A 22717-nucleotide genomic window follows, 5' to 3' on the forward strand; every position below is an offset into this window, starting at 1 on the left:
TGTTTGTATCCCCCCACTTGATGAGGGCTCTTCTTTTTGCTCCTGGAAACACTGGTCATTTTCCTTTTCAGTGTTGCTTTTCCTGAAAGTCCCTTCAAGTCTGGTAAGAAGAAGAAGAAGAAGAAGAGGAGTTTGGATTTATATCCCCCCTTTCTCTCCTGCAGACTCAAAGGGGCTGACAATCTCCTTGCCCTTCCCCCCTCACAACAAACACCCTGTGAGGTAGGTGGGGCTGAGAGAGCTCCGAGAAGCTGTGACTAGCCCAAGGTCACCCAGCTGGCATGTGTGGGAGTGCACAGGCTAATCTGAATTCCCCAGATAAGCCTCCACAGCTCAAGCGGCAGAGCGGGGAATCAAACCCGGTTCCTCCAGATTAGATACACGAGCTCTTAACCTCCTACGCCACTGCTGCTTCTGCTGCTGTAACTACCACCCATCCCTGAAACCCTGGCCTGCTTCCTCCTTTTTCGCTTAATCAGCCCTTCTATGCTGTGTGTGTTCGTTGTTTTTAGTCTTTGCTAAAACCGTCTTTTAATTATGCAACTGCCTGCGCATTTGAAAGTTTTCACTCAGGACTATGCTGGTATACATAGGTCATAGGTCGCAGTTCCCCCCTCTCGCTCCCTGTTTCCAGCTAAGTCTCTCAAGCAAATTGGAGACTGCCCGTTCAAGGGAACATCAGCTCAATAACCACTAGAATCCAGTTCTCATTAAAGAAAAATCTAGCTATCAATACCTATTGAACAGGCATCTTTGGGTAGCTTTAAAGACCTTCCTTGACCCTCACTGTTTCATTAGCCAGCAACTGAGTTAACAAAACGATGATTCTTTCTTCACTTGTCTTGCAACACAACGGCGTTTACACTTCACTGACATTCCACTTTGCCAGCTTATCTGAGACTTCACACATATTATATTCAATAGTAGCCTGACTTCCATTATATACCAGAACTCTCTACATTATGCCCTACAGCCGTTTCAAAGTGAGGAACAGCCAATATCTAACAGACAGAAGTGGCCCCATTTTCTGTGAGGTATTTTAGAAGGAAAGGAACCACAATCAAAAAGTGAACAATTTGTTTTCTTATTTGCAAAGGAAGGTTATCTGTTATAGCAGGAACAGTGAGAAGGCAACACTGTTTGGCAAAAACGCCTGAGAAGTGTTGGTTTCTGAAAGACAGCCGCCTTCAGTAGTGTATCTAAACTTTATTTGGTGGATATCCAAATCTTGCTTTTGAGTTCACCATCTTTTTAAAATATGCAAGATGGGATGTATTGATGACAGAAAGCCTGTTTCCCCACAATATCACACTTTCTCAGAAGGGCTGTAATCTGAGTTTTGGACGTGGAGAGTTTCCCCAAATAGCATTTCATTTCTCATATCAGCTGTCTTCTACTACAAACCTTCAAATCAAGAAACAAAAATTAGAAGAAACCACTGGGTATCCTCTTCAAAAATTTAAATGATTTCTTAGATCATTCTTTGGAATTATCTGTCAGAAAAGAGACATAGTGATTCTCAACACTTCATTCAACCTGGTAATTTTACTTCAGAAGCAGGGCATTCACAAAGTAAAGTAAGGAATTTGTATAAGCAATAGAGACAGTTCCAGGCATTCCAACCCACGATGATTTTAAGTAAATATGTGAGAAATTGAACCTTGATTGCAGTGGCGTGGTGGGGAAAGGGCACTTGGGGCAAAATGGTGCACAGCCCCCTCTCCGTGGGGCCACCCCCACCCCCACTTACCTTCGTTCAGCGGCCTAGCTGGGCCCCCAGCTGAACTAAAGTAAGTGTGGGGGCAGGGGGGAAGGAGTACAGGGGGCATCCTCCACCCCCACGTTTTCTTTAGTTTCACCAGCTGGAAAGAGCGGCTGCCCAACCCCGCCAGGCTGCACCAGGCTGTGGGGCTTAGCTGGTGGGGCGGGGCTGGGCAGCAGCTTCTGCCGGGCCAGGTGGGTCAAAGTGGGAAGGGTGTGGGAGTGATTTTCTGCCCCACACATGACGCCCAACAGTGCAGGGGGCCCGCCCCGGGGTAGCTATGTGACTGCTCGACTGGTATACAGAAAAGCCATGTGCTCTGTCAGTGACACACAAGTCATGTGACTTTTCCAACACACTTGTGTTGTCCCTGCACACATGGGATTAGAAACATATCCAGAAGAGCCCCCTCATAAACAGCTAGGGAAATGCACTCAAATTTTCTGAAGTCTTCATCTGAAAGAGATACCTGTATGCAAGTGGGAAACATGATTTTTGGTGACTGGTGATTTTTTTTTTTGTGGAGGGTGGGGTGCCCTGCAACTGCTATTATGTAGTAGATTTCAAAGTATGTGTATGATTCCTAGAGTTAGGCCTCCTATAAAGGAAGGCCCAGGGGCAGGGAAACAAGATCTCCCACTTTGGTAGGAGATTCCGGAGCCTCACTCTCTGTAAGGGGCTTTCCCCACTACAGAAGGGAGCTAAGGTTGACTCAGTTCCCTTCAGTGGAGGGCAATTCCAGGCTGTCCCTCATTGTGCTAACTGGAGTTGGCCATTCCCTGGAACCTGCAAGCTAAGTGGGCAGGATCATCTTGGTGCCTGTTTCGCTCCTCGATCGTGATTGGCGCTTGTGTTACGGCAGGAAACGGGAGCGTTTCTTTTTTTTTTTTTTAACAGTTTTTACAGTTTACAGTTACATGCGCTTTTCTGCCCTTCATGACTCTCCTCCTAGCTCTGGCAATTAACGCCAATAAAAGCATGGCTTTGTGATTGGTTGAACGGATGAGGTGTCGTTTTGATGCTTCCCCACTTTGAAGCTGCATCGACGCTTTGTTCCCGGCAGAAAAGTGCAGTGTCTGGCGGTAATAACATGGCGATAAGGCGATGTCGCAGTTCTGGGGGTGGGGAACTGAGACAAAACAATGTTGAGCTCGGTGGCAGTGGGGATTCACTGAGGTGAACCTAGGTAGAAACCAGTTCAACTCTGTCAGTGGGGAAAGCTCCTAACTACCACTGCTCAGCTGGGTGCAGATGGTGGTTCTTTTCACCAGCCACACTGTGACATCACGTCCGGCATGAATTCAGGGCAAAATCTACAATGGTACTGGAAGCAATATCACTAAGTTGCCAAGGACATCCCATCACAGCCCTTCCAGATGACTTTCCTGTTGGTTGCCAATCTCAGCACAATAGAAATTACACTGAAGAAGACTCATGGCAATTGCTGTCTACTTTCAGACAAAGTCTTTGTTATAAGAATAATATTTGTCCAAATACATAACAATACAGCAGTACCACAAGGTATAACACTAGTAAAAAAAATCCTGCGTAATGCAAAGCAAAGATCTTGTGTAATACGATGAAAGTCTACTCAGCTAACTGGAACTCGGATGTGTGCTGGTCTCATATGAACTTCAAGGCTGGTGGGACAAAAATTCCGTACGTCTGAGCAACGGTTTGTATGAACGGGAATGATTTGAAACCATCAGGGGCTGCAGTCTGCTCTGAAAATTCCGGCTGCTGCAAAACGTCATGGAATTTAGGATTTGGACACATATTATACTGATATTAAATACTTCCTCTGAAAGTAGACAGCAATTGCTACGAGCCTCCTTCAGTGTGATTTCTACTGTGTTGTACTGTGGGCACTGATCTCCATTTAATTCACACGGTGGTTGCCAATCTCAGCCCCGCAACACTACTGAACGTAGAGCTCAACAATGGTTCTCGCCTAGGCCTGCAGGTTTTGCGATCTGCCAGCCTGAATGGGGACCGCCAGCCACAGCTAGTTAGCCTCCTGTTTTACTCCTTCTGTGCCTGCAAAAAAAAGTGCTTTATAAAACACCCACTGACTGCTGTAGATGGCTGGTATTCAAACCAGTGAGTTATCTTGAAGTTGTTACGGCGACGCAAGGAATAGGCGAGACGCAGCGATATCAGGAAACTGGTGGAGAGAAACCAGCGGTGCATCTAGCTGATCTGGATAGTCTGGATAGTCTGGCTAGTCTGCCGAGCTGGGGTCCCTGGCACCTTTATTAAGGGTTTGGGGAAGGCAGGAGAGCGGGAGAAAGTTGCGCAATTCATGACTCGGTGGAGGGCTGCGTACGTGCAGGGAGAAACGTTCCTGTCTGGGTCGAATCCACATTCAGGTATCTTGTGACCCGGGTGTCTGGGGGATCTCGTGATGGGCGTACGTGTGAGCCCAGGAGGGGACAGATGGCGCAGGCATTCCTGTGCACTTTCTGAAGCTCTGCTGGGTTCGCTAACATTATCTTACATAGGCCAGCCCTGCATTATCTTACATAGGCCAGCCCATGGTAGACACCAACCAAATGAGGGCAAAGGACGGTGAGCAGTTAGGAAAGACCCCATGTAGATCCCACAGATGTGTGTTTTGAATCGTACAAATGAAATCCGTCAAGGCAACTTGGTGCTTCTTTCAATGTCAAGCTTCACTGGGAAAATCCTTGAGCTTTCCTTGACATGTAGACTTTCTCTTTTCAGCCCCTGGATTTCGAAAAGAAAAGACAGTTTACCCTGAAAGTTGAGGCCGCAAACCCTCGCGTGGACCCGAGATTTGTCTATCTTGGACCATTCAAAGATGCCACTACGGTCAGGGTTCTGGTGGAGGATGTCGACGAGCCTCCAGTGTTCAGCAGACCAGCGTATGTGCTTGAAGTGAAAGAAGACGTCCAGATAAACACTGTCATAGGAACCCTCACTGCCCGGGACCCAGACATCGCCAAGAATCCTATCAAGTGAGCACAGACTATTTCTGCTTTTATCGGTTACCTTCCGAACATATGGTGGTTTTTACAAATTGTGACTCTCTTGAGAATGATGCAACTGAGTCTGTGTTTTAATTTCTGGATATATTCTGTGCGATTCGTTTTTTTTATTCTCTTTGCACGTTAATCATAGCTTTAACCAGAGGTAAATATAACCGTAAAGGGGACGTTTCCAATTTATTAAAAACAAAATGTAAATTTGGGCTTCCTTTATTGGAGTGTAGATTAGGAGTACTCTTGGGGAAACGTTATTAATTTGAGAAATAAATGAAGGCGAATGGATAGTGGGGTGTAATTCAGAGCGCGTTTGGCACTGCTTATGATCTTGAGACTGAAGGAGATGGTTAAGTACTTAATTCCCATTCAATTCTAAGGCCTTCGTCTGGCTCCTGAAGCCAGCAAAACTAGCATAAAGCAGGGAGCCCAAAATATATGACAGAAAATAATATATATTATTATTTATTCAGATGTTTATATCCCTCTTTTATCCCCAATGGAGACCTAGAATAGTTTACAAGATCATTCTCTCTTGCTCCATTGAATCTTCACAAGTACCAGACTGTGAGTAGGGTTGCCAGATCTTGGATGGGAAATGCCCGGAGATTTTGTGGGTGGAGCCTGAGGAGGGTAGGGTTTGGCATTGAGAGGAATTACAATGGGGTATGATGCCATAGATTCCACTTTCCAAAGCAGCCATTTTCTCCAGGTGAATTGAACTCTGGGCAATTCCCCACTGGCAGAGTCGACCTAGGTTTGACCTAGGTTCGTCCCAGCAACTCCCCACTGCTGCTGAGTTCGACCTGGGTTCGTTTCAGTTCTGCTCTCCTCAGAGCTGGAATTTCTGGTTCCAGTTCTGAGGTACAGCTTTTTCCATGAACCTAGGTCAAATTCAGTTGGAAACTAGACAGTGGGGAATCGACCACAGCAACTCTCCCATTCAGCCAATCAAGAGCTGTGTTTTGGCCATGCGCAGAGTCACGGAGGGGAGAAGTGCGCCTTTTAAAAAATTTAACTGCTATTTTCAAAGCTACGATGATGCGACCATGGTCTTAGTAGTTAAATCTACGTATCTACGTTTTGGCAGCTAACCCCCTCCTCCTTCCTCCTCTCCCTTGCGTGCCACTCCTCCCTCCCCTCCCTTTTCTTACATGGCACCCCTCCCCCTCCCTCTGCTAGGGTAGGTTGGGCCATGTCCAGATGCCGGGGACCCTCCCCCTCCCCTCTCTTGCATGCCACCCCTCACTCCCTCCCCTCAGGTTCCTTCTCTTCAAATGGCAGGAAAGCATAAAACTGCTACCACTTCCAGTGATGTAGTTTCCAGAGGATCTCAAACCAGTGCTCTTTTTTCTTCTCCCCAATCCCCCACAGACATGAAGCCCGCTGATGTGATCCTGGGCTCCCTTCCCAGCTCTCTCTAGCAACTTTCTCAGCCCCACCCTACCTCTACAAGGGTGTCTTATGGTGTGTACAGGAAGGGAAGCCGCCATTGCAAAAGCTTACATCTTTTGAGAATCCTTGCAGGAGAGAAAGGGGGGGGGGTACAACTCCAACCTCTTCTTCTCTCCTAGCAGAATAATTGTATGATGTCTGGAGTGAATGTGGGGGATAAACACAATGTTTTCAAAATTCTGGTAACAAAAGAGGAGGGATGGTGCAGTCGTTCAGGCGAGACATATGGCAAGCCCATGTGTAAGCAGCAGAAAGCATCACAAAATGGTTCAAACCCTGTAAGCAGTGGTGGGATCCAAAAATTTTAGTAACCGGTTCCCATGGTGGTGGGATTCAAGCAGTGGCGTAGCGCCAATGGGGCTGGGCGGGGCACGACGGGGGCGTGGCCGGGCATTCCGGGGGCGGGGCGTTAATAATTTCTCTGTTACCGTAAAAACTCTTACTGTATAAAAAAAAGTTTCCTAATTTCCAGCTGGTATCTTTCTGTCCATAATTTAAACTCATTACAGCAAGTCCTATCGTCTACGGCCAACAGAAACAACGACTTCTCCTCTAATTGACTGCCTGTCAAATACTTCATACTTTCAAATACCTAATTTTGTTTCTAGAAATCAAAAGGAGGATACTTTCCTTAAACAAGGAACTTCACCATATTTCTAAAACATGTTTTTAAAACAGCCCAACAGGGAGAATTGTCCCGTTTTCTACCTTCGCTAACCAGCCACATGGGAAACAACAGGACTTGATGATTTTTGGACTGAATGGAATTTCTAACGGAAAAGCAGACCCAATTAGCAACCCCCTCTTGGCACACACAAATAATTAGTAACCCACTCTCGGGAACTGGTGAGAACCTGCTGGATCCCACCTCTGCCTGTAAGAATCTAAGCTGGCATGCGAAAAATTGAAATCCAGATGTGGAGACTTAATGAAGTATAGACACGACCATTTGCAGAGTGATATAACTGGTCCCCGACTCAAGGGACTGACAGATTCCAACCGACTGGGGAGTCCAGAGGAGGAGAAAAGCCAAGAGCAATAAGGTTTGAATGTGAGCCGATGCAGTGATGTCTTTGGGCTCAGTGGTCCTTGAAGATGAGGAGGAAAGGGTTAACTCCCAGGCTTCGCAGAAAGACTTTAAGAAGGACTAGTATCCCTGCACAGAGCTCCGAATCGCATAAGGTGCGACAAAGGGACAGCATAATTATTTTTTTCGGAAGGTCTTCCAGAAGCTCAGGTGGTAAAGTCGGAGGAGTGCAGGTTGTGGCAAACAGAAGGCTAGAAGAGGACAGAAGCAATGGAGACTTTAACCACTTGAGAAGGATGCCAAAGAAGAATTGCAACAACAAATCACAAAAACTTGGCCTCCAGTCATGCACCTAGAAGCAGAACGCAAGATCAAGGAGGGGAGAAAGTCAAAGACGGGAGAGAAAGGGGGACTATGTTACCCCCCCCCCCCAACCTACAAGCCTGCAGTTAGGACTTATTCAAAAGGACCTTTTCTGTAGCAAAGTCTCCTAGGATCTTCCCATATCCATGTAGACAGATCAGGGCTGTATTGCCTTGACATTTGTGCTCCCCCCGCTCACAGACACACACAGAGCCTATCAGGAGTGTAAACACTAACTCAGACGTTCCCTCTGAGCTCAGGGGAAGATGCAATTAGAACACTATATGCACTACTTGTCACTTGTATGTCAGGCTTCCCTGACAGTTAGAAATAAAACCTTTAGACATTTGACGTTGCATTGAAAACCCTCCTTTTCCTTCCCTCCGTGGCTGTATCGTTGCAAAACAACACTGAAGCTGGCGGCGGTGTCACTTTTGAAAACCCTTTGATCTCCCATTAAACAACACTTCATTTTGTAATTATGAACGTGCTTAGCGGGGAGGGGAGGGGAGGATTCGCGCAGGCATTCCTTCGTGACCCCCCAACAGTCTTCATGACCTGCAGTTGCCTTCGACAAAGAGATGCCGTCTTTAAGGAACCAATTAGGAGAAGGTTTTCGAGAGGCAGGATTTGTAAAAATCTGCCTTTGGCACGAGCCGATAGAACGACACGTACATTTGTCAATTGGATAACATTTTAGTTGCTGATTCCCCTTGTCTGCTTGGGCTCTGGTTGACATTTCAGATGAATAAATGCATTTTGGTTCATGCCCTGGTGTGCAGTTCTCACAATACTGGAGTTGACAGTTTCCACTCCTGGCGCCAACGATGCTCTAGTCGCATTAAGACCTCGTGTTGGAGGACGCAATTCGGCCAAAGCAGCGCTGCCATGTGCCGCTACAATGTGCAAGGACAGCTTGGCTACCCGCTTTCTTCCCACACTTGCCAAACTGCAGATCTGCATGCCATTGAACCGTGGGAAGAAGGAACCTAATAATTTATTAGGAAGATGCCAGCCACAGATGCAGGTGAAACGTCAGGAGAGAATGCTGCTAGAACACGGCCATACAGCCTGGAAACCACACAGCACCCAAACCTAATAGTTTGTCCCCGGCATAGCTGGATCTGCCCACACCAGACTTACATTGCTGCAGTCAGATTTATGTGCCCCTCCCCTGAAAAAGAAATGGTTTAAAAGCTGTAGTAGGTTCAGAATTCAGCTGTAAGGCTGGATAATGGTAAAAAAATAGGGGGGATTTACCCCCCTCCCCCCTTCAATGTTTCTCCTTAGATCTTTGCCAACTTTGGCCCGAGATCCTTTCTCTTCTCGCATCAATATTAATGTGAAGCATTTCTGCAGTGTCTACGTATGTTTATTAACCTTCTAGCTTGTTGTTTTCCCAGGGTTTGAGGGGAATCGGCTCCAAATCTGACATATACGCCCCAGTAATTTCATTAAAGAAATGTAAAAAAACGAGTTTGATGTTGTCGACTTAATTCTTAATAGTCTTTGTGATCCGTGAAGTCAAAGTCCCCACAAATTCAACATTGTTAGCAAGCCCTTGATCAAAAGAGACCAGAGCCTACTTAAATAAAATGAAAGGGACGCTAGGATAGTCTATTAACCCTCACCTTTCTAGGTGAGGGTTAATGATATAATTAAAATATGTTTTAACTACTCTCTCTCTCTCTCTCTTTCTCTCTCTCTCTCTCTCTCTCTCTCTCTCTCTCTTGTTTTTAAATCAAGATTTTGACAAGCTGCAATGTTGCCTATTAGTGCTGTGTTAACTTTCTCCTCTGCAAACGATTCAGCGTGTTCAGTGTTTCTGGATCAGCTATGCTTCCCCATGAAATTAATATTAAAGTGGAGACCCATTAGAAGTCATATAAAAGAAGGGGATACTGCTTAGGTATTGTTGATCCCCAAGTAGGGGTGGGCAATCCCCTGACCCTCCCCCGTCCATCGCCTACCACCACTCTAAGTAGCAGCAAGAGTAAAAAATCGATTGTGCATCACCTCCAGTATAAATCGTGCTACCAATTCACAAGTTTCATTGTCAGAATTGTCCAGAAGGAAAGGGAGTCTACCTGATTCTCCCATTTCACTAGATATCCTAGAAAGAATATTGGAATATTTTGATCTGATATTAGCAAATTTAGGGCAGAAAAGCAGTTGATGTGCCAATGTTTCAATTTGTTGTTCACCACAAGAGCATACCCTTTCTCTCATTTCCAAGTTGTTAAATCTACCACGCAATAAAGGCTGGGAGGAAAAGCATTGAAGCTTGAGCAAGTGTAGAGCTCTTGCTTCTCTCTGCATAGGATTGAAGATCAAAAAAAATACAAATAGGGAGCCATCCTGTTTTGATATAGGGGTATTGAAAGATGTAAGGGTGAACAAGTTTTCATAGCAGCCCTAAATAAATTAATCCATTCGCTTCCCAACAATTTTTGTTTTAACAAGTTGTAGGATTCTGAACTAGATAGCGGGAAAAGCGAGTCGAGAGATATACCAAGTGATTCAATCTATCTTAAACCTTTGTATTTGTGTACCTTTTATCTCAGGTTATGCCAAATAAAGGCTTATTATTATTATTATTATTATTAAGAGTAAAAAATTAAAAACCATGACATCAGTTGTGATGTCACATCACTTCTGGTAAAAAAAACTGGAAGTGGCAGAGGGTAGCTCTAGGGATTCATGGAAAAAACTATGATAAAACCAGATATACCACTTTTTACCAGAAGTGACATGACACTACAGCTGGTGTCATGCTCCCTCCATATCCCTGCCCACATCCCTTTCACTAATTTCTAAAGATGGCCTGGCAGTGGTATCCTCAAGTAAGATGGGAGATGAACTCTGCTCTCTCCTGCACAGGAAGATTGCCAGAAGCGGCAAAACAAAGCCTTAAACTAGGCTGACCAGACGTCCCGCTTTTGGCGGGACAGTCCCGCCTTAAAACAATTTGTCCTGCGTCCCACGGGTTTTTTGAAGTGTCCCGATTTTTGGAAGGCTGCCACACTGCCTTCTGGGGCGCAAGGCAGTGCGGCAGCCTCCCGCACCCGCGGCCGCAGGAGCACTGCCTTCTGGGGCGCCCCCATCTGGTCACCTTACCTTAAACCCCCATTTTATAGTGTAATTCAATTGGCAGGAGAGGAACCAGGAGAATCCATCAACCTAGGGTTGTCAACCTTAGGTAGTAGTTGGAGACTTCCTGCTACTGGTATTGCAACTGATCTCCAGGTGATAGAGATTGTTCACCTGGAGAAAATGGCCACTTTGGAGGTCAGACTATATGGCATTATACCTTCTGGGGGTCCCTCTGTTTCCCAAACCCCATCCTCCCCAGGCTCCACCCCAAAAGCTCCAGGTGTTTCCCAACCCAGAGCTGGCAACCATACCAGAGCCCTTTGTCCTTTCAGAAGTGGCTGTTCAATAGGCTGGGGGATAAGAAGGCCTATTACTCTAACACGAAGAAGGTGATGAAAAAGAGGAGGAGAAAGAATTTGGGTGTATGCCCTGGCTTTCTCTCTTGTAAGGAATCTCAGTGCTGCTTACAAACTCATTTCCCTTCTTCTCCCCACAACAGACACCTTGTGAGGCAGGTGGGGCTGAGAGAGTTCGGAGAGAACTGTGACTAGCCCAAGGTCACCCAGCAGGTTTCATGTGTAGGAGCAGGGAAACAAATCCAGTTCACCAGATAAGAGTCCACCGTGCATGTGGAGGAGTGGAGAACTGAACCCTGTTCTCCAGATTGGAGTCCACCACTCTTAATCACTGCACCGTGTTGGTTCTGTACCACGAAGCCTAACACTTTTATTTGTTTATAGAATTTATATTCCAGATTTGCAAATACCTGCTCCAAGTACCTCACAGAGCAAAAGAATTACTATAAAATAATTAAAAATAGCGATGTTGGAACAATCCATGGCCCTTTCCGCACGGGCCAAATACAGCGCTCTGGGGATGGCAAAAACGCCGTCCCCAGGGAGCTGTTCACAAGGGGGCGCACCTGGGGACACGCCCCTTCCTGCTCTGCGACTCCAGAGCGGTCGCGCAGGGCAGGGGGGCGTGTCGCCTGGCCTTGGCGACGCACCAGGCAGTCGCAGGGAAGGTAGGTTGATCGGGCGACGGCGCAGCATGGCGCCGCCTTCCCGGTAGTTTCCGGGACCATTCGTGCGAACGGTCCCAGGGGGGTTGGGTCGGCGTCATGTATGCCTACCCGACCCCCAGCGTGGCCATGCGGAAATGGCCAGAGTTAAAACAGCTATTAAAAACAAGCCAGAAGCATAAAAATGTATAAAACAACACTGAGCAGCCTAAAGTTATATTTGTACAACAGTCTTCAGGCTAGAATAATACTGTAAAAACAGTGTTAAAAGATGAGGATAAAAGAAACGTTTTGCCCTGGCACCTGAAGGACCTCAAAGCCTGTTTCTGCGAAAAGAAGACATCCCCTGAGAATAAGACGTAGTCGAGGTTTTGCTGAAGTGCTAAATATAAAACATCCCCCGAAAGTAAGACGTAGCAAAGTTTTTGTTTGGAAGCATGCCCGTCGAACAGAACACCAGAGCATGCAGCTGTGGAGCGGAAAAATAAGACATCCCCTGAAAATAAGACATAGCGCATCTTTGGGAGCAAAAATTAATAGAAGACACTGTCTTTTTTTCGGAGAAACACGGTATGTACCAGCCAGCCTCAAGAAAGAGGGCATTCCAAAGGTACAAGGTCACCACTGCAAAAAACCCCACTCTAGTTGCCACTCATCCCATCTCTGCAGGCGAGGTATGAAGATCGGAAGTTGTGAAGAGGATGTTAACGAGCTGCCTTGGCTGTGTGCCCTGGCTGGTGAGGGAATTCCTCAAGTACTCTGGCTCCAAGCCACTGAACGGGTCATCAGTATTATAACAGTGCTGCCTATAGACCCGAGGTGAGCTGGATTTTGCTGCACGTGGGTGCTAAATGCCCGTCTACCTTCCCTGCAGGAGAGAAAGGGAACAAGTGGCTGTTTGGCTCCCATCCTATATGAGAGGAGCAGAGGCAGAGTGCTCACGGGAACATGTGGGGGTCTCATGAGCAGCAGTGGCGTAGGAGGTTAAGAGCTCGTGTATCTAATCTGGAGGAACCAGGTTTGATTCCCAGCTCTGCCGCCTGAGCTGTGGAGGCTTATCTGGGGAATTCACATTAGCCTGGGCACTCCCACACATGCCAGCTGGGTGACCTTGGGCTAGTCACAGCTTCTCGGAGCTCTCTCAGCCCCACCTACCTCACAGGGTGTTTGTTGTGAGGGGGGAAGGGCAAGGAGATTGTGTAAACCCCTTTGAGTCTCCTACAGGAGAGAAAGGGGGGATATAAATCCAAAACTCTTCTTCTTCTTCTTCTTCTCATGTCCCTGGGCAAATGCTAGCTGGTCACATGCGGGGCAGCAAATTGCTCCCCGCATCTCGGCCCTGCCCTGCCAGGCTTCTTCTTCAGCCGAAAGAGCAGCCTGGAGGGGCCGGGCCAAGGGGCAGTTCATGGCAGGTTCCTGCTGGCTAAAGTAAGTGGGGCACGCGGTGGGGGGGGGGGTTCCCTGGGCACCACTTTCCCCCCTACGCCTCTGCAGAGGAGAGTTGGGAATTAATTTGTCTGTTTGCTAAACATTGGCAGCCAACAACCCTCCTTTCTTTGCACTGGATTGGGGACCACTTGAGGTATTTCCTGCTCTCCATCATAGATCTGCCGCTGAAGAGCCACAGCAGTGAAGCCGAAAGAGTGATGCTCAGGTTGAAAATTAGGAATGGAACATAAATGGGTTTTCCTCCATTGCTTCTGTGTACGCTGCCTCATAGATTGGATTAAATCAGGGGTCCCCAAACTACGGCCCGCGGGCCATATCAGGCCCCCGGAAGACATTCATCTGGCCCGCTGGGCGGAAGCACAAATCCCCCTTCTCTCTCTCCTTTTCCTTCCTTTCCCACCGCTGGAGCGCAAGGCCACAGAGTCCCCCACTCCGAGGTATCCATTTTCTTCAGGAGAGCTAACCTCCGCAGCTGTAATTCTTGGGGGGGGGGGGAACCTTCAGGGGCCCCTGGAGCTTGGCACCCCGACCCCCAGGTTTACAAACACAGCCTCAAACACGGGCGACTCGCTGCTCATTCCAAGCGGCTGGAGGGGACTGTACCAATGCAGCAAGGGGGGCGGGGGGTGAGAGAAAGGCGGCTGAGCTGCATTCAGGCTCGGCAGCCTGCTTTTTCAGGATTGTTTCCAGATTATTGGCTACAACCCATTTTAAAAGGGAGAAAAATTTCTTCAGCACATTAGTGCTCAGTGCTTTAAAGTGCTCCAGGCAGCCCCTGGAGCTTGGCACCCCGACCCCCAGGTTTACAAACACAGCCTCAAACACGGGCGACTCGCTGCTCATTCCAAGCGGCTGGAGGGGACTGTACCAATGCAGCAAGGGGGGGGAGAGAGAGAAAGGCGGCTGAGCTGGGAGCTGGAGACCCTTTGCTGGGAAAGGGGCTTAGGCGGAGCCTCGGATCCTGCGACTGTTATGCTGCAATCCTGCTCTGAGTTTCTCCGGTCCGAGCCCATTGGAATGAAAGGGTTCGCCCACCATAATTCTCTTTAGGATTGCGCTGTGCACCACGTTGGGCTACTGAGACCGTCATAACTCTGTTTGGGATTGCACTTCAAAATAAAGTATGTGCAGTGTGCATGGGAATTTGTTCATAGTTTTTTTGAGTCCGGCCCTCCAACAGTCTGAGGGACAGTGAACTGGCCCCCTGTTTAAAAAGTTTGGGGACCCCTGGATTAAATCCTTGACGTTCGGATTTCAAGATATTAGAAGACCCCACACCACTAATCCTCAGTTCATGGAACATGTGAAAAGATGCTCGCTTGAATCTTATTAAATGACTTGCCAAATGCTAACCATGGCACTACTGCCAACTTTCAGTTTATCTGAGATACTCCTAATTGTTAGCCCCAGCTTGAAGTCCTTGTTTTTGCAACTCAAATAATTCTGTGAAGAGCTCTGCTGGCAAACAGCCTTTGAAGTCAACGGGCACAAAAATGATTTGTGTTCTAGGTGTTTAAAAGGTAACAGAGTGTGTGTCTTAGCTTTCACTTAGAAAGAAGCAAAAAAAAACCCCTCATGATCTTTAATTTAATTTAATTCATTCGTTTGAAAGAGCTGACTGCGGATCTTTTTAAGAGATGGAACTGGAAATTCAATCTAATGACATGAACTTAAGAATCTGTTTCAGTGATTGCCAGTGTTCATGTACAACACCATAGAAAAGCGTTGAAGGTTTCCATAGCTGTTGTGGGCTTTCTGGGCTGTGTGGCTGTGGTCTGGTAGTTCTTGCTCCTAACGTTCCCCCAACATCTATTGCTGGTGCTCTCAGAGGCACGTCATCGCTGTGAAAAGAAAACTTGGAAGGAGCACGGTGATCTCTTCTGCCCAACTGTTACAAAGAAAGAGAAGTGCATCTGAAAAGGCAGATGATCTTGCCCCAGAGATCTGAACAGGCCAGACGGGGGGCCAGAGCACAGATAGAAGCAGCTGATGAGTAGATCTAGGTCCGTGGTGGCGAACCTTTGGCGCTCCAGATGTTATGGACTACAATTCCCATCAGCCCCTGCCAGCATGGCCAATTGGCCACACACACACACACACACACACACACACACACACACACACACACACACACACACACACACACACACCATCTGGCTGGATATGTTCCCTGGCATCTAAAATATCTTGTATTGGTGCCGTCCATTAAGACTAAATCTCTTGCCCATTCTGCCAACGAGAATAGATCGGAACATCACTCCAATAATCTAGGCTGAAGTACATGAGGCAGGACAAGGTCTTTTTTAATGGCATATTCCCTTTGGAAGCTGGGTAGGTCACTTTTCTTGCCTGGCCAGACTAGAGGCATGGTCATTCTCTGGTTAGTTTACTAGGTGACCAATAAAATTGGCACCATCCGTCTTTAGGGTGACAGTAGGAGTCTTTCCAGGATGTGGTATCTGCCTTACCAGCATCCTGGGATATTGGCAATACATACAAACTACTTCTCCTCAGAAACAGAATGTTTAATGATTCATTATGCAGTTTAATCAAGAAGTATCACCTCTATCTTGTTATGATTCAGTCACTGGATAACAGCAGGCAGGCCATGTGGAAAAGCTGTTCTTAGATAATGTACAACCACAATTACAGTCACTAGAATAAAATCACAGAGATGTTTCAGTTTGATGAGAGATGCTAGATATAAAGAAATCTCTTCCTAACTTGGCCTGGGAACGAGAGACCATCAACTAATGAGGAATGAACTGGCTAGTGTACTGGAAATAGTAGACAATGTTAATCCCTACCTAGAGAGCTGAAGGCCTAGGGGGGAAAAATAGAAAAATTCAGAAGAAAAAAACTTTTCCCCATTTTTTTTCCTGACGCCCTTCCCCCCCCCCACTTTCTCTGACAGAAAAATTGGAAATTTCGGCAAGCACTGAACTATGAAATATTTTCTTTTTTAGAATGAGTGAAATGCTTTTCAAGAGTCTTTGTTTGGGAGCATGTTCAATGTTATTACCCATTTCCCTGTTCACAGCGGGGCAGGCAATACAAGACAGGCGTTACGGGGATGACTTTTTGCTTGCATGGGGGGGGGGGTGATATTTCACAGGTTCTCTATTGCACATGCATGCTTTTATTTTTAATATAATCTGTAATTTTTATCTTCAACTTTATCAATAGATTGATAAATATATATGAGGAGAGGCTGCAGCGTTTGGGACTCTTTAGTTTGGAGAGGAGACGGCTGAGGGGAGATATGTTTGAAGTCTATAAAATTATGCATGGGGTAGAAAATGTTGACAGAGAGAAATTTTTCTCTCTTTCTCACAATACTAGAACCAGGGGGCATACATTGAAAATGCTGGGGGGAAGAATTAGGACTAATAAAAGGAAACACTTCTTCACACAACGTGTGATTGGTGTTTGGAATATGCTGCCACAGGAGGTGGTGATGGCCACTCACCTGGATAGCTTTAAAAGGGGCTTGGACAGATTTATGGAGGAGAAGTTGATTTATGGCTACCAATCTTGATCCTCTTTGATCTGAGATTGCAAATGCCTTAACAGACCAGGTGACCGGGAGCAGCAGCAGCAGAAGGCCATTGCTTTCACATCCTGCATGTGAGCTCCCAATGGCACCTGGTGAGCCACTCTGAGTAGCAGAGAGCTGGACTAGATGGACTCTGGTCTGATTCAGCTGGCTTGTTATGTTCTTATGTTCTTATGATATATCAATATCAATATTGATATATTGATATATCTATAAATCTATCAATCTATCGATAGATCACTATATCGACATAAAAAGGAAAACGATTAAAGAAAAGGCTTGCCTGAACACTGATTGTCTTTTATGGTGGGCACAGGGGGCGGAGCAAGGTGAACTTCCCCCTTCCGCGACCCTTCCATGCCCTGCAGGGGTGCATGCCCATTGTGTCATGCCCCACCCCACATCCTTGGCACGACACCACTGGTGGTAAGTGAGGGGGGGAATAATGGCGGCATGCAAACTGCAAAACCACAAAAGGACCATGTGAGCTGTCATTTGGAAAGCTCCCCGGGTTCACGATCATCTGTCTTCCAAGGTGCTGTAAACCCAAGCATGAAGATCAGCAGGCTTTTCCCAGTGTGATTTGGAATCACTGACTACAGATGGAGAGAACAGGTTCTCAGACCTGCATACCTGAGGGACCGCCTCTCCCCATATTGCCCCGGTAGGCCCCTCCGCTCCTCGGAGGAGGACCTACTCGTGATCCCTGGCCCAAAAATGATCAGGCTGGCCTTGACGAGGGGCAGGGCCTTTTCAGCCCTGGCCCTTACCTGGTGGAACAGGTTCCCTAGGGAGATCAGGGCCCCGTGGGATTTACAGAGTTTCCGCAGGGCCTGCAAAACAGACCTGTTCCGCCAGGGTTTGGCCAGCCTGGTTAAAAAAAAATACATCTACCATGTCATCTGGCCTCCCGTGGGCACAAGGGGGGGAGGGGAGTAGCCAGACGCCATCCACATTTTAAAATGGGTTCTGTTTTTATATAATTGATATTTAAATTATGTTTTAATGTTTGTTTTAAACCTGTTGAGAACCGCCCTGAGCCCTCAGGGGGAGGGCGGTATATAAAACTAATAATAAATAAATAAAAAATAAATAAAACCACTAGGCCCGTGGTGGTGAACCTTTGGCACTCCAGAGGTTATGAACTACAATTCCCATCAGCCCCTGCCAGCATGGCCAATTGACCATGCTGGCAGGGGTTGATGGGAATTGTAGTCCATAACATCTGGAGTGCCAAAGGTTTGCCACCACTGCACTAGGCTGAAGCTGTCCCAGTTTGTTGATCAAATGCAGGGGCAATCGGGTGTTTGGACTGATCGACTAGTCTTATTATTTTTTAATTTTTTTAGTATTAGCATTAATATCAGTTTATCAATCCATATGGTTTATTATTATTATTTTAAAAATCTAAAGATCTGAAGAGGAGCAGGGAGACCACGGGCCATAGAGGTGATATGGCAGGACAAGAAGGGGGAAGTAGTCGGCAATAGGGAGGAGGACGAGGGGGGAAGCAGGGTGGGGTTAAGACTAGGCTTACAGACTGGGCCAGGTACAGATGGAGGGAACAGGTTCGAGGCAAAACTGGCAAATCTGTCCTGCTCTGGCAACAAAATTAATATCCTGCTATAAGTGGATTTGCTTGCCGTGGAGAAAGTGGAAAGTGAAAGTGGAGGAAATATGTCCATACAAGAAATCTTGCCGTGGCTGACATTCGCCCCACCACGCATCGAACACCTTGTGCCTAATGGGTCAGTGTGGAAGATCCTCCATTACAGACTCTCCCCAAATACAACGCTGCTATACCTCTGGCAGTTCGCTATATCTTCCAGACTGTACTGCCATTGGCTTGGTTTGGGACAGCAAGGCAGTAAACACCACTCTAAATTTTGGGATAGTAAGATTAGCTAGATAAGGGGTTCTGAGGGGATCATTTTTGAATAGTTTAAACCATGATTAAAATTTGGATTGTAGAATTGTTGTTCTGTTGATTAAACTATCTGAGCTAGCCCTTCAGTGGACCATTGTGGGATTTTTATATTTCTCTCCCTATTGGTCAGACAGTGGTTGGAATATTTCCCAGCAATGCAAAGAATCCCCTGACTCTGGTAGATTCTGCACAGCATAAATATAATGTCTTTAGGACATTATAAAAAGTTTTGCCAACCAAAACAGATTTTTTCCCTGCCTGCTGCACAGAGCTCTTGACACTTTCACAGTACCTTCCCCTCTCTTCTCGGGCCATTTTATGTGCTGCAGCAGATTCTCTGTGGAGATTCCCCATGGAGGTTTCCTCTGCTTGAAGCTCATTTGTTTGCTATTTCACTGTAAAAAGTAGATGGACAAAGTTTGTTTAGCCTAGTGATCCTGTGCACGTATCATTTTTCTTTTTTCTTTTTGTTTTGTTTTGAGGGGTACAGCAAATTCTCCAATCATGTCACTGTAGCTTCACTGATATCCCCCTCAAAACAAAACAAAAAGGAAAAAAAACGAAAGGGTGGGTAGCTCAACAAACTTTATTCACCTACTTTTTACATCAAAATAGAAATTGGATGAGCTGCAATCAGAGGAAACCTCCATGGGGAATTTTCACAGTGAATCTGCAGTAGCACACAAAATGGTGGGCGCAATCAGTGGAAACGAAAGTGAGAGGTTTGGGCAGGAGAAATGAAGTGTTCCCTGCCTGCTGACATTGACCCAGCAGGTGGAACTCGTCTTCAACCCAGGTTGAGTGAGAAAGATAGCTAATTTAGCAATCTTTTAAAAACCTGAGTTGAGAAGAATATAACAGTCTGAACTCATTTTGGGGAAGAGAGCTGTGCAAAGCTCTTCACAAAAATGCTATTTATAACATCCTAAAGATGTTACATTTGTACTTTGCAGAATCCACCATTAGTGTTCGTCTTGGGATCAGGAAAGTTAATTCCCCCCACTCCCGCTTATCTGTTTGCAGCATATGAATTGGTATTTCTGATGTTGCAATCTTGCCCAGGTGTATTTGTTGTTGCTGGTTCCTCACACCTTAGAAATTTGCAGGTCTTGGCATCCACGTTAAATACATATGAAACTGTTTTATTCTCAAGGCAGAATTTTCATCCTTAGAACCAAGCACTGGTTTAAAGAGAAAAGAAAAATCGCAACCAAAACACCACCACTAAATGTGTAGCTGACTCATAATTTCTAGGCTAAGTACCACGTAAGTGCATGTTTTGACTCTTTAAAAAAAGGGGGCAAACCTCCTCATTCTGTTCCGCTTGGAAGCTGAAGTGAAAATTACCGCTTTGGAGTTCATTCCCCAAGCACAAATTTGAAACAATACTTGAGTATATCTCTCCTTCCCCTAAATATATCTCCTTTAAATCCCAGTAGGTCAGGATTTAAACAGAAAACACATCTTTATTTCACTCATAGCCAACCATGCAGTCAGCACCAAGGATTATTTTCTTCCATTTCTCTCTCCTGTACCTCCCAGTCTGGCTTTAACAAGCAGTGAATGTTATCAGACCCTAGTTTCCCAGTGTGAGGGGTACCTCAGCTTCAGCTATTCTAGGGGCCATACACTTCTAGTGACCATATACCAATAGGATCTGCTTCCTCCCCCCTGAAAAAAGCACCCAAAATTTGACTCTTCATCAGAAGTGTATCGAGGGGAAATGGCACCCAGGGCAACACCTCTTCCGGATCCCCATTCCCCCCGCCTCCATGCTCAGGGGCGAGGGCAGGCACCTTCTAAGCTTTATGGGCCTACCCTGTTTTGAACAACTGCTAACTGGGGTATGTTAAGAGATAGGGGCAGGGGATTTGCGTTTATATTACCTTTGTTTTGGAAACCCTTGCTCAATCTGGTGCTGTGCTAAAAGATACTTGTGACTATTTTAATTTTAATAAAACTTTAGATGTGGAGAACAGTTTTCTGTACCACGAATACCCCACTGTCTTTGATAGGGTTTTGATAGGGCTAGCCATCATATAACTTGCCGTTGCAGTTCCTATGGGGAAAATAGCACCTTCAAGAGGTACTTGGGAGCAGAATTGAGAGTCTGGATCTTCTAAAATGGTTTTGTGCCTTGCCTTCTTTTAATGAACTGTAATTTTATGCTGTGGTGTTAATTTTGCTCTTAGTTTGCGAGTCACCTTACGCAGATCCTTGCAAAGGTATCATATGCATTTTCTAAATAAATGAGTAATAAATAAAATGGTTCACATATCAGGCTGGGGAGACCTGGGTTCGAATTCCAGTTCAGCCATGAAACTCAATGGGTGACACCCACTGCTCTCAGCCTAACCTGCCTCAGCATAGTGTTGCTGTAATAATAAAAGGTAAGAGGGAACAGCCAAGAGGGAATCTGGGGAAGAGGGTGGGATAAAAATGTGATAGATAGATGACCACTCAACCACAACCCTTTTTTGAATGTTATGCGCACTCACACACACACACACTCACACTTTTTATCTGCTTTGGTCCTTGTAAAAAACCACCCAATTGATCTTAATCACAGATCTCTAGGTCATGTCTAGATTTTTTTCTGGACATCCATTGAGATATTATAGTAATTTGCAGTACCAACATGTCCACAAATGTGATTTGTTTACTGAGGTGTCGTACCTGATCTCACAAAACCCTGTAAAACAATTGCGAAATAGCTCTTGAAACATCTGTTCCTGTTTTCAGGTATTCTGTGGATCGTCATACCGATATGGATAGGATATTCAACATTGATTCTGGAAATGGCTCGATATTTACTTCCAAGTCTCTTGACCGGGAAACGTTATTGTGGCACAACATTACCGTAATCGCGTCTGAAATCAGTAAGTTGCACATAAACCCCGTTGCTGTGACCTACGTGCCCTTTCAGCCGAGACTGGCGAAAAGAATGCCAGGGTCCACGCTTTTGCTTTTGTTGTTCATCAAGGACGTAAACCTGAAAATTTTCTGTGCCCCCCCCCCTTTCTTTCCCAAGGCTACATTTATGAAGAGGCAACTTTGTGCCAGAACAGAAAGGAAATTAACATGTTCCTATTTGCAGATCAAATAGACCTGAGAAAACCTCCGGGCCATTGGCTAACTAGAACAAGGAGTACGGATTTGTGAAAAGCCTACATAAATCGTACAAAATATATGTACAGAAGAGGGAGGGGGGTGAAAATTCCCAGTTCCTCAAGTGCCGGACAATTACCGTCCTGCATCCCTGTCCGAGGCATTTTAAAAGGCCAGCCACTTGAAGTCTTCTGCATAAACCGATTAATTTGATTAGCACCAGATTTAATGAGGAACCGGCAGCCAGGTATGCCAATCCGAGCTAAGCCTATTTACATGAAAGCTATTTCAAATGGGATCTACATCTGAGTATCTGTGCTTAGAGGTGTCGCCCGGGGCTCAAACATGACAACTGTTTTCTTGACTGAAAATAAAAAAAGGCAGTTCCACTTGAGCAAAAGATATGCAGGCTATAAGAGGCTGCTCAAATCTGGTCCTTTAAAAAATAGATAAAACTGTTCTCCCTAAGCTGCTTTGCCATCTGCAGGGAGAAAGGTATAACAGCAACCCTTCCCCATGAACGAAAAAGCAGTTTTTCAGGATTGCTTTGATAGGGTGTCCGGAGACCAAGTCCTGTGAGGAAAGATTGAAGAAGCCAAGTGTGTTTACCCTGGAAAGGAAATGACCAAGATGTAATATGATATGTTTGGAATATGCTGCCACAGGAGGTGGTGATGGCCACTAATCTGGATAGCTTTAAAAAGGGCTTGGACAGATTTATGGAGGAGAAGTCGATCTGTGGCTACCAATCTTGATCCTCCTGGATCTGAGATTTCAAATGCCTTAGCAGACCAGGTGCTCAGGAGCAGCAGCAGCAGCAGGCCATTGCTTTCACCTCCTGCACATGAGCTCCCAAAGACACCTGGTGGGCCACTGCGAGTAGCAGAGAGCTGGACTAGATGGACTCTGGTCTGATCCAGCAGGCTTGTTCTTATGTTCTTATGATAGTCATCT

General features: G+C 46.0%; 1 protein-coding gene across 2 annotated transcripts in view; it reads left to right on the forward strand.

Moving 5' to 3' along the window:
- The window catches only part of LOC125439157 (cadherin-6), a 59997-nt gene that overhangs the window by 20251 nt on the left and 17029 nt on the right, over nucleotides 1-22717 (forward strand). For both annotated transcript variants that reach the window (XM_048508082.1, XM_048508084.1), the window contains exons 4-5: nucleotides 4487-4740; nucleotides 21398-21534. In XM_048508082.1, coding sequence (XP_048364039.1) covers nucleotides 4487-4740; nucleotides 21398-21534 — 391 coding nt within the window. The remainder of the gene's footprint in view (nucleotides 1-4486; nucleotides 4741-21397; nucleotides 21535-22717) is intronic.

This window comes from Sphaerodactylus townsendi, linkage group LG09, assembly GCF_021028975.2.
Source record: "Sphaerodactylus townsendi isolate TG3544 linkage group LG09, MPM_Stown_v2.3, whole genome shotgun sequence".
Classification (NCBI taxonomy): domain Eukaryota; kingdom Metazoa; phylum Chordata; class Lepidosauria; order Squamata; family Sphaerodactylidae; genus Sphaerodactylus; species Sphaerodactylus townsendi.